The sequence below is a fragment of the Aspergillus nomiae genome (assembly GCF_001204775.2).
Source record: "Aspergillus nomiae NRRL 13137 chromosome Unknown contig00648, whole genome shotgun sequence".
NCBI lineage: Eukaryota > Fungi > Ascomycota > Eurotiomycetes > Eurotiales > Aspergillaceae > Aspergillus > Aspergillus nomiae.
In genome coordinates this window covers 1-11,373 of record NW_015378703.1, presented here as the reverse complement: position 1 = coordinate 11,373, position 11,373 = coordinate 1, and the positions used below count along the sequence as shown (strand labels likewise).

At 49.8% G+C, this 11,373-nt stretch overlaps 6 protein-coding genes across 6 annotated transcripts; 3 read left to right on the top strand and 3 right to left on the bottom strand.

The window, feature by feature from the left end:
• Nucleotides 1-213: 213 nt before the first annotated feature.
• On the bottom strand, nt 214-1,100 carry ANOM_011520 (centromere protein H; the record flags this gene model as incomplete). The annotated part of the gene is made up of 3 exons (XM_015556776.1): nt 214-583; nt 665-836; nt 923-1,100. 3 exons carry the CDS (start codon nt 1,098-1,100, stop codon nt 214-216), a joined length of 720 nt encoding a protein of 239 aa, XP_015401198.1.
• Nucleotides 1,101-1,900: 800 nt separating this feature from the next.
• Nucleotides 1,901-5,506, top strand: atg11 (autophagy protein ATG11; the record flags this gene model as incomplete). Its single annotated transcript, XM_015556775.1, has 1 exon — nt 1,901-5,506. The coding sequence occupies one exon, from the start codon at nt 1,901-1,903 to the stop codon at nt 5,504-5,506; it is 3,606 nt and encodes a 1,201-aa protein (XP_015401196.1).
• Nucleotides 5,507-6,162: 656 nt separating this feature from the next.
• On the bottom strand, nt 6,163-7,239 carry ANOM_011518 (uncharacterized protein; the record flags this gene model as incomplete). The annotated part of the gene is made up of 1 exon (XM_015556774.1): nt 6,163-7,239. The coding sequence occupies one exon, from the start codon at nt 7,237-7,239 to the stop codon at nt 6,163-6,165; it is 1,077 nt and encodes a 358-aa protein (XP_015401197.1).
• A 537-nt stretch (nt 7,240-7,776) lies between these two features.
• On the top strand, nt 7,777-8,997 carry ANOM_011517 (uncharacterized protein; the record flags this gene model as incomplete). The annotated part of the gene is made up of 1 exon (XM_015556773.1): nt 7,777-8,997. One exon carries the CDS (start codon nt 7,777-7,779, stop codon nt 8,995-8,997), a length of 1,221 nt encoding a protein of 406 aa, XP_015401193.1.
• A 20-nt stretch (nt 8,998-9,017) lies between these two features.
• ANOM_011516 (uncharacterized protein) lies at nt 9,018-10,346 on the top strand (the record flags this gene model as incomplete). Its single annotated transcript, XM_015556772.1, has 1 exon — nt 9,018-10,346. One exon carries the CDS (start codon nt 9,018-9,020, stop codon nt 10,344-10,346), a length of 1,329 nt encoding a protein of 442 aa, XP_015401194.1.
• Nucleotides 10,347-10,841: 495 nt separating this feature from the next.
• ANOM_011515 (uncharacterized protein) lies at nt 10,842-11,347 on the bottom strand (the record flags this gene model as incomplete). Its single annotated transcript, XM_015556771.1, has 2 exons — nt 10,842-10,965; nt 11,031-11,347. The coding sequence occupies 2 exons, from the start codon at nt 11,345-11,347 to the stop codon at nt 10,842-10,844; spliced, it is 441 nt and encodes a 146-aa protein (XP_015401195.1).
• Between the last annotated feature and the right edge of the window lie 26 nt (nt 11,348-11,373).

Here is an 11,373-nt window from a genome sequence, read left to right as displayed (position 1 = left end):
AAAACATTATCTGTAACATTCACCTCCAACAGCCTCCTTTTTTATAAGAATAGCCCGAAAGATACGACGAAAACAACAACATATTATTCTCTATTCTAGTAGGTATTCAAATGGGTATATCAATCCAACGCCTTCAAAATAGTCCTGGCATGATCCAAAAATATGGGCAAGAAAAGACATGAGTGGGAAAGAAAGAAAAGAAGCATCAAGCCATCAATCGTCAGATTCATCCAACACAAGAGCTACAAGCTCTTCATCTTCAGCCCAATTCACACCACTGCCGACAACGATAGCGCTTGTAATACTTTTCATGGCTTCCCATTTCGCTTTACTTTGTTGGTGATCTGTTTTAACTTGCTCTAGTTGTTTCTTAATACTCATATCATCCAATTCTTCCCTCCAAGATTCGTCATTCTTCGTCAGATCTAGTAGCTCTCGAACGAGCGCTTTATTTTTGTGATGCAGTTGCAGATTTTCCACCTCTGCGTTGGATAACTTTTTAAGAGTCGAGCTGAGAGCAGCATTCAAGTTCTCATGCGCCAACGAGAGCACATCACGTCTATTAATAAGACGAAGAAGAGTCCTATACTTTGTTAGGCGTGTGCTAGACCCCGAGCCTAGGCTATTTGCGTAGATGTGACAAGTAAAGAAAGCGATGACATACTGTTCAGCGGGATATGTGGCTTTCAGATGAACAGCTCTGAGAGTAGGGTCTGTCATAAGAACAGCTCCAAGTGCCTTCCGCCTGACGGTGTAAGTGGCTCTGGCTTCTAGAAGCTCGTGCTCTGCTATGGCCAGCTGCTCTTCGGCATCATCCCCCGACAGTAGTTCGGCATCTACGAGTCATCAGTCTTTGCGTTCCAGGGAAGTATGAACATTTAAAGATAAAGAAGTCCTTCCGACACACATGGGGGCAATTTACCTTGCTCGAGAAGTGCCTTTTCGAGCTCTTGTTCCTGAAGTTGATGATATAGTTGCAGGATCAACGCTTCCTTGTCCGAGAAAGACACGGCATCCCTGGGGTCATCTTCTGCGAGATCCAACAAGGAAACCTCACCCGGGTCCAAGTGAGGTAAGGAACGGGCTTTCGCAGATGCCATGAAGTGAGATCTCGTGGCCGGCCGAAAATAGCATCGCGTGATAGGAGGCTTTTTTTATCGACAGCGTCGGCGACCGGGCGGTGGAGAATTTATGTTCGGCCGTGTTTTGGGTGGTTCCGGGGCCGTGTGTCAGTCAACCCAAAACGGGTCTAGGTCCGGGGAGCTCTTCAGGCCTGGATGCCTTGCGTTTATATGAACGAACTCCCTTATCTCCCCTCCGGTATCCTTCACCTCACAAAGAACTTCTGGAGCCGCTCTGTTCGGCAGGTGAGGTGGGGATGTCTTTACACATCTATATCGCTCACACGGGTGAGCATTTGCTTGCTGACCCGGTGTCGTTCGCATCGTATGTTCGGGTTCCTCCATCTATCTTGGCTTCACCTCCACTCTATGTGCCCGGACCATCCCTTGTGCTCCCTGTTACTTTATCCCCTTTGGTTCGAGGTGGGAATGCTGACTGGCGCCATCATTCTTGATCACTAGTCCCGATGCGCTTCGATCTTGGATTTCCCGAAACACCTCAATCCCATCCCAGAGACAGATCTTGATGACTGCTCGTGGGAAGAACGTTAAGATTCAGACATTAGCTACTGAAGTATGTTTCTCCCAGATACCGCTCCCACTTATCCTTAAGCTCATTATTTATATTAGGACGAGATATTCGTATATGACCGCAGATTTGTGAATGAACCCAACGAACAAGACTTCCCGACTCTTACCTCTCCACAACCGCTTGATTTTGAAAACCCCCCGATACCCTCACCGACCAGAATGATCTCCAAGCCTGGCGAAATCTTTACATGGCCAGACGTACCTGGGCCGTGGCCTTGACGGAACGTTGCGAATTAATCAATAAGGACATACAAGAGCATAATGAGCGAACTAGTATTATCAATCGCGCTATCAGTGTAGCTCTTGAGAACCTGAAGACTCATGTGGGGACCTTGGAACATCGGTTTACCGAAGCTCAGACGTGGGCAAATGATCTTTTGAAGGAGCAACACGTAGCGCTTGATGGATGGAAACGAACCTTGGCGATATTGGAGAACATTCCAGCTCGAAAAGAGTTCCCCTTCCTAGGACGCCCGTCAACTCCGACAAAGGGTAAAGATATGTCAACGGGGACGCTATGTGATTATCTAGACACAGATGAAGTGCACAGAGCTGGATCAGAGGCAGTGGATGTATCCTCGCGCTTTGCTCGACAGGTTGAAGACGTGGAGAAGGCTGTTGGCGGGATAGCTACAGACACTCAACACTTGGTGGATGCTGCGGTCCCTTCAGGTGTGGACAGTGTTGAGGGCCTATTACAGGAAGTGGAAACAATATCTAAGAAGATACAATCCGACCATGAACATGTCTTGGCTCTGCCCAATAACCAGAAAACGCTAGCCAACATTTCTAGACTTGCGCTGAGCCATACCAAGGACCTTCTCCCATCGCTATTGGAAGTTAGTGCCGAGATTCAAACCAACTTGGAGGAAGCCGCTAGGCAATATAATGCCACAGTGAAAGCTGCTTTTAATCACATGCGACAGATATCATTGATTGAGTCACGCCTTGCCGATGTGCAATCTCAAATAAACAATTTGAATTGCCAAAGCGATGCCTTCGACGTCCTCTACACTGTCTTCCACATGCCCTTTGTTTATGGGTCTATCTTAATCGAGTCTGTTCGGCGCCGTGAATTCAGTGATAAGATGAAGAGCGACTCCCTAACTCTAGCGGAGGAGATGTCCGTATTTCAGGATGAAGAGCAACGCCGGAGGAAAAAATGGATCAAGAACATGGGTGATTTCGTTTCGATGTCTGACACGACTACACCAGGGATCGAGGTTAATCTACGAGGCCAGGAGTATGACTGGCCCATAGTCAGTAGGAAGGAGATCGAGGCGTACATTGAGGAGCTGAAGACTAAACCTGGTATGGCCAGTCCAGCCCAAGAGCTGACCCAACTCTATAAAGAATTAGATGCTCCTACCCGCCTACAACGCCGTAGGGCAAAGGCTTTCAAGCAAGGCAGTGTCTTTGACCTAAGCCGAAGCTCTCTTTTACTTCGCAGCGATGACATGGTTCGGAGCTTGAGAGACGAGAAGTCTAAATTAGAAGAAAAGGTTAAAGGCTCTGAAAGCCGTATTCGGAAGCTTGAAGACCTGCTACATCGCCAGACCCATATGGGGAGGCCGGCTAGTGGAAATTTCTCACTTGACTTTCCTAGCTCTCCAGCATCGCCTCACCCTGATACGCTTTCAAGAAGGTCCTCTGTTTCATCAAGGCGGATGTCTTCGAACCAATCTTCGGAAGAGAAGGCGCTAGTGCAGCGAATTGTTCACCTAGAAGCCGAGTTGGCTGCAGAACGAGAGACAGTCCAGAAGCTGCAAAGGGACGCGCACGCGGAGCGCCAATCAAACACTGACAAGATACAAGAGGTGCAGTCCACGAAGAATGACTTGATAGGAAATCTTGAAGCCCGGCAGCGTGAGTTCGATGATGAACGCAGGTTTCTTGAAGGTGAGATGAAAAAGTGTAGGATCCGGGCTGAAGAGCTCGAGGAGGAGTTGGATAGAATAATGGAGAACCGAGAACATGAGAAGCAGGATGCAGACGAGCGGATTCACCAGCTTGAGATAGAACTTCAAGATGCTCATGCTCGTGCCGAAGGAGAGATACAGAAGGCGACCGACCTATCTGTATACACGCAGACCTTCAAAGAAACGGAAGAAAGTCTCCAGGCTCGGATCAAAGAGCTTGAGCAACAAGAATCCGAAAGAAGAGAGCGAGAACGAGAAAGTAACCATGCCTTACAAGCTGCTTTCATGAACCTATCGCCTGGGGGCTCAGTTCCAGTGGATACCCCTAGCATCGTCAAAGCTATCGAGGTACTTTCTGAAGGGTTGTCGATTCATGCTAAGAATGCAGAAGAAAGCTCCGCCAAAGCTGTAGCCGAAAGCAAGGAGCTTGGAGAACGCCTGGCCCAGATTGAATCGGAAGCCGAGGAGTTAAGAGAGACTTCGGAAATGCGCGCTTCAGAACTGTCCCGCATAAAGGAGGAACTAGCGCAAGAGACTTCGAGACTTCGAGCTGTTACATCTGAGTTGGATGATGAACGCTCCAAATTTATTGCCCTGCAGTCTAAGCTAGCCTCTGGTGAGACAGGGTCCGACGCCCTTCGAGAACGCGTCATAGAGGAAGAAAGAAAACTAGCAGACCTTTCCCAGAGACTGGCCGAAGTAGAAACTCAGGCCCGGAAGGCTGAGGATGAGGTCCTTGTTTGGAAGGAAAGAGTGGAAGCCATGGCTGAAACGGAGCAGCACGCTGTTGGTAAAGTCGAGACTTGCGGGACAAGATCTCAAGAGCTTTCAAAGCAGCTATTCAGACAAGTTGAAAAAGTGGAGCATATGCTGGAGCAATTGGGCTTCACTGTTGTCCGACAAAATGGCGATATTGTTGTCCAGAGGTCTTCTAAGGTTACTGCACTCTCAAGTACTGCGGAATCCCTCAGTCAGTCTGGAGTGGTATCCGTACGGCCAGACCCGGTCCTTCTTGACTGGATGCACGCCGATACCGCCGAAGAGCAAACCGATAGATTTATGGCTTTCATGGAATCACTATATCAGTTCGATGTTGATATCTTCGGGGATGCGATTGTCAAGCGCGTTAAAGACATTGAGGTACTCGCTCGCAAATGGCAGAAGGAGGCAAGGGGATACCGAGATAAATACCATCGGACTCAAAGTGAAGCTCATGATAAGATTGCATACCGGTCCTTCAAGGAAGGGGATCTCGCCTTGTTTCTACCGACGAGAAACCAAGCCATTCGATCATGGGCTGCTTTCAATGTCGGGGCACCACACTACTTCTTGCGCGAACAAGATGTCCACAAACTTCATACTCGAGATTGGCTACTTGCTCGCATCACGAAGATTGAAGAAAGGGTCGTGGATCTTTCGAAATCCATGAATGGTGCTAATCCTGATCGTCGATCGATTGGAGAGGCTAGCGATGGCACTTCCTTCGATGATGAGAATCCTTTCGAGTTGTCTGATGGCCTTCGCTGGTACCTCTTAGATGCCATGGAGGAGAAGCCTGGCGCACCAGCCACGCCAGGCTTAGGCAAGAGTACCGTTGCACCAGCCCATGTAGACGCCCGGGGTAGCATTCGATTGAAACGCACGAGTGCCGGAGGCAATGTTGCCAGGACTTTGAGCAAGAGCCTGGACAGTCGACGCAACAGCTCTAATTCTAAGAAAGGTCCGGCCACACCGTCCCAACGTGGCAACGATTCAACAACCGATCTTGCTCGACAGGCCGACGCCGATTCCACAACTGCAACTGCAGGCTCGCAGCAACGGGAGGCAGCCCCTACTTCAGAAGAGGTTCGCCGCGACCAGCTCCAGGGCCCGTGAACTCCACGGACCGTTTTTCTTTTCTACGCTTACGTCTCCTGGAAGGAGCTGACGATCCGTCATAGGGCTTGGAACGAACGCGTGGCGCACTTGGATCGGAGCAACAGCGGCAGACAGATGGCGTGAGGTCTCCTCTGTCTTCGCGGTTGGACTATTCAGGCGCCGCATCACCGTCCCGATTAACCCCAAGCGGGCGGCAGACTGCTCGGTACCGACCGTGGGAGAAACTTTGGTCTGTGGACTATCGTTTGGAGGGTGGAAGCCGATGATTGAGTAGAACCCGAGTGTGAGTAGCTTTCATGAACTACTCAGAAGCCGTGCTAGTCGGCTCTCCGAATTTATACTGCATGAAATTGCATGAATGATACCCATCGATTTCGAGACATGCTATGCTCATATGTTTCGTTTTTGACACCTTCAGTTTATTATGATATTCAAACCCGTTGAACACAACGGTGCTTATTTGGGGCAATGCAAAACAATGGTTATTGAATTAGACGCTAATATGTTCATAAAAATGCGAAACTTTCCCCCGGATTGCTAAGCAACCCTTGGTAACATGAAACGCCAAATAGCATCGATAATGTGGATGAAACCGTAGAAGCTACAAGAAAAGTAGTAAAGAAAAACCGATAGCGAGCGAGACACGCATGGAATCAATCAAGCTGCTCAGTAAACCCCTGCAACCCACCGACTTCCTCCCAAAAGCGGGCGAAATCAACGTTTTCATCTTCGAAGAGTTTCTTTGCTTGCACCATCGCCGACTGCTGCCTCTCGGGGGTAAACCCTCCGGGCCGAGTGCTTTCATACTGAATCAACTCTACCCAACGGAAGAAAAGGTCTTCTTTACCCATGCTCGTCAATTTTTCTTTGAATGCCAGGATCTGGTCTCGCTGGCCCGATCGCTCCCTTCCTTCAGGCGTGTCCTCATCTTCAACGTGCCAGATCAACCACCCATCAGCGTCTGTGTTCACGATTACGGCAGTCCGGAACTCCTCCAACGGAAGTCCGTCGTCTTTCTTCGCGTTGTCTACCAGCTCATGCGCTTTGATCATGGCATCATAGTCAAGGTTCCAGTCTGCATCCACGAGCAAGTAACCAGTTTTCTTGATTCGGTCCGGTGTTACCGCAGCGACGATCTTGTCCCTCATTTCTTCATCGTCCTTGATCCAACGACTGCGGTCCAATCCTCGGGTCAAAGTGGGCTGACTGCGGCGGACAATGATCTCCTGGTCACGGAACCCGATCTTGGAGCGCCACTTGACAGGGCCCTTGACGAAACTAATTGGCCAAGATAGAAAAACCGTCACTAGAAAGTAGTCGATCACGATGTTGCCCGTTCGACGCAGGGTTACGTTCGCCATTTCCCCCCATGACATGGTTGACGTGTCTACTGCCACCGTGCTAGCGAGCCCGATCAACGGGGCCAAGAGTGCCGGGTAAAAGTTGCGAACCATGTAGGCTCGGAAAGCTAGGAGAGCGGCGACCACAACATTGAGTACGGCGGGTGCGAGGAAGGTCTGCTGCTTGAGGTCTTTGGGAGAGGTGTCGATGTGGACGAGGTACACTTCCTTCGGGGAGAGCGGTTCGAGGAAGGGCTGGAGAGACGCGGGAGCTTTGGTAAACGGAGGAAGGGGTCCCGATTGTGAGCTTGGAGTTGAAGCACCTGATGATGATACGGAGGGGGCGACGGAGGCCTTCGCCTTTCCGGCTCGTCTTGCGGATTTGGCCATATCGTATGATAGAGTGGTTAGGCTTGGTTAACACATAGAAGGGAGGACTTGTAAGTTGATTATTCTGCAAATTAGTTCTGAGGGCCTGAAAGGCATCCGTTCCAAGGTTTAAATCCAGCTGGTCTTCGTATGTTGGAAGATCAAGGAGCTATGCGGGGGAGCGATCAATACATCTGATCGGGTCACATGTCGGGTCAGTAAAGGTGTCGTTCATCATATCCACTTGCAGATGACGACGGGTAAAGGGTCTGATTCGTACCGTGGGGTTTATTGCAATTGGTCAGCAGGCTTTAAACGGTAGCCTTGAGAAGGATAAGTGAAGAGGAGAAGAGAAGGAAGAGGAGGTTGACCTTCTCATGCCTCCCATGAATTCCTCCGCGCCGCTAACCCGATTGGGAGGGTCTGGATACCCGCGCGTTGCTCTTGCATTCACTTGCGGTCTGGACAAACACTCCATGGCACATTCCTCTACCTTGGCCATGAAACAGTGAATGGGCGGATTAATGAAATTTCCCGAGGGACCTCCCACTGATCACCATGGCTACCACCGACCGCAGGTCCGCGCGAACAGGGCCGTCGCGTCGCAACTACGAGCAACAGCAACTCTCTCCTTTCCATCGAGCATATCTTGAACCCCACGCCACCGACCGTTTTGACGCGTCGCAAATACCCAGTCCTGCGGGCGAGTTTCGCGCTCGGCGTCGGAGGAACCTCAGTCAATCAGGCACCCTGCGAGGTGCGTTCGAAGCCGTATCGCGGTATCCAACAATGTCGGAAAACGTCACGGGGGACCCTTATGCATTGGGGACCCCGAATCGGAGGAAACAGAGCTTCGCCCACATATCCCCCGACTCCAACCCCCCGAACGAGCTGGCGGAAACATATAGGCAAATCGACGACGCCGGAAGCTTGGTCGATCAGGATGAAGAGGACTTCCGTTTCTCCGCAAACCGGTTCCGCGACAATCGAAGTACACGCTCATCATCTGGATCTAGGACCCGAGGAAATAGTCTGTTTAGCACTGCAGATGCAGACTTTCTGAACGAAGTCGGCGACGAGTCCCTCCGCCGAAAACTGGCCGACCACATCAAGGACGAACAACGTTTAAAACGAGCTACCGCGAACCGGTCGCCTGTGTTGAGCAAAGCCGGAACGCCGGCGGCGTTGACATCAGAGAATTTACAGAGGCGTGATGAGGAAGAGCAGGAGGTGTTTCAAGAGGACGAAGAGGAGGACCATCTCAGGCCTTCGTTGAACGTCCCCGCCAACTGGGGCAGCAGGGGCACCCATCGTCGGGACTGGCTTAGAAATATCACCCGACGCACCGAATCCGAGTCTGGGCGGACTGAGGAAGGACGCAAAGAAGCGTCTCCGCGTAAACTCAACACAGATATGCGCTCACATACCGGATTTCAAGATCGAGTCAGTGAGGGAAGCCGGAATGCACTGGGCGAGCCTCCATCCAATAGGTATAATAGGATCCCTCCCTCAGATGCGCACGCCAAGCTCTTCTCAGGGCAGAAGGACGAGAAGCTAGGTGAGGGAAGTCCAATTCCGAACACCCCAATCATGGTATATAAGAACTCTACATTTAGCAAACGAAGTCCAACTAAGAGGGACTCGCATGACCTTCTTCGCAAGCTATCCAGGGCAGAGAGCCCACCCCAAAACCAAGCCGAATTCACAACCCCAGAAAACTCAAAACTGCCTGAGAGGCGGATCTACGACAAAACGCCGGTTGTAACTGCGCCTGGATAGATACGCCATTGACTGAACGAATGAAAGAGCTCCCAAAGCCGCGCCTGAGCAACCTAAGACCACCAACATCCGGAAATAATGGTCTCGCAGCATCGTCTGGACTTGGAGTACCAACCATTATTGAAGAGCCCAGCAACTCTGGGTTGCAGCAGGATTCTGTAAACGAGAAAGAAAGGAAAGAGCAAGACAAGCCAACGGCTTGGACGAATGAAAGGAAAATGGAAAGGGAGAAGGAAAAGGAAAGTGTGGCAAACATGAAGCCAATGGATACGAGCCAAAAGGAAGACAAGGAAAAGGGCAAGAAGACAGAGAACCAAGCAGAAAAACAGAGAGACAAGAAGAGGCCACCGCTGATCAAACCTGATCTCCCGAAGAGTGCCTTGGAAACTGTCATGCAAGATTTCAAGGCTGACAAGGATTCTTTGGACGTTGGCGATGACACGCTCGAATCTCTCCAACAAATCCTCGACGAGAAACCAAGTGATCTAAAAACTGAAGCAGAAAACGATGCAGAGTACGAGAAGTCTATCCTGCAGAAACTTGAACTCGAAAGCTCGGGAAGCAGTGATGGCGTCGATCTTGATAGGCTGAATAAAAAACTGGAGTCCCTGACCGAGAATATCAACAAGGTGAAGAAAGGACTTAATGGCTTAGAAGATCAAGTCATACGGGATGCCGCTACGCTTGCTACAATACCAGCTTCTCCGACAGGACAGCTACCATCGAGTCATACGTGTGACAACTGTCCAACCTGCAAAGCTCACCACAATGGATTAACCTCTGCTATTTATCTCCCACGCTTATGGAGATATGACCCTAGCTCACGCCGTATTCGACCCACTTTCCTTGGATGGTGCAGCGGGTTGTTGCTTCTGTGGTACTTCTCTGAGTCGACGATGTGTGATTACTACTGTCATCCCTTTATTGCTGAGGCATGCGAAGGAAATTGTCTGCTTCCCGATGCTCCACGCTTTCCGTTCGTCATTCCAACAATGCTCTGGCGCTGGTTGCACCTATCAGCCATCTGGGCTCCACTCTGGGCCGTGATGGTGGCTTTCTTCAGACTCACAACCCAGCTTCTGGGAATCTCAGATGGCTATGTGGATGATACACCCCCTCGAGCGCTCAACCTTTCTGGCGAGATCCGGATACGTGGGACTCGTGTAGAAGGTTTTCCTGCGTTTGCAACCTCTAAGTATGACTTCGGTGCACCTAAGAAGCAACAGCAGCTACCGACTCAGAAACCCACTCCGATTGCTGTTCCCGAATTGGATCTAGGGTCGGATGTACGTCAGGAGGGTAAGGCCACCTTGGAAGATGACTCCATGGATGATGATGAATTTATCTAGCGATGAAATACTGGTGTTCGTTTTTTTGGGATGGTGAAGTATTTGAATAGCCTTTTGTTCTTTGTAACTTAATGTTAAGGATGTCTGACTTGGAGCAGATATAGCTGGAATTAAACATGATCCAGATTGTATGTACATCATAAACTACTGACCAACATTAAGTAACTACACTTCACTACTTCGGATGTCAGTCAGTCAAGGTAGGTTCTAAGACTATCAACAAATACCACCTCTTTAAAAATAGGCTGTGTCAATTCACAAACATCGGTTAAGAGGTGAGGTAATCAGCTGGCATTTGTCGACCCAAAAGTGGTCCGCTGGAGTACGGTGTCCTACACATAATCACGGCATTAAACAGCAATGAAAATAGCATTAATTTCACTAGTAACTACCCTTAAGGTATAATCAATACACTGGAATAGGAAAAAATGAACACTTAGACGTTCTTCACTTTAGTTAGTGACATTTCCATCCCCTCCTCTCTAGATTATTTCATCAGCAAAGCTTGGCTTCATCCTTCGTACACGCGTTATCCACATAATTAAAGGTAAGCTCTCCATCATCCACATTATTATTACCCTGAGGATAGTAATATGGCACACTTCCGCAAACCTTGCATCTGTAGCATGGTGTCAGTAGCTCTCCTCCAACATCCACCTAGACAAGGAGAGAGGAGCAACCTACCCATGTTCCGGAATATAATGAGCCAGACTCTTGATCACAGCACCATTGCTACCACCGGTGTTCTGTAGGAACGCACAGAATCCGCCATTGCCGGTGATGGGAGCACCGGATCCGACACAGGCGATGTGTTCACCGTTGTTGTACCAGCGGTTGGGGTCAATGCCGTCGATGGCGCGTTTGAGCTGGAAGGCCATCTGGGTGTTGCCGAAGGTGTTGCAGTTCGCTGATCCGCGGCAGTTGATTCCGAGCGAAGCTTCGGAGGAGGACACCAGAGTGATGGCGAGGAGGAACCCTTGGATGATGGATGAGGTGTACATAGTGGATTAATATTTTTTTTTTTTTT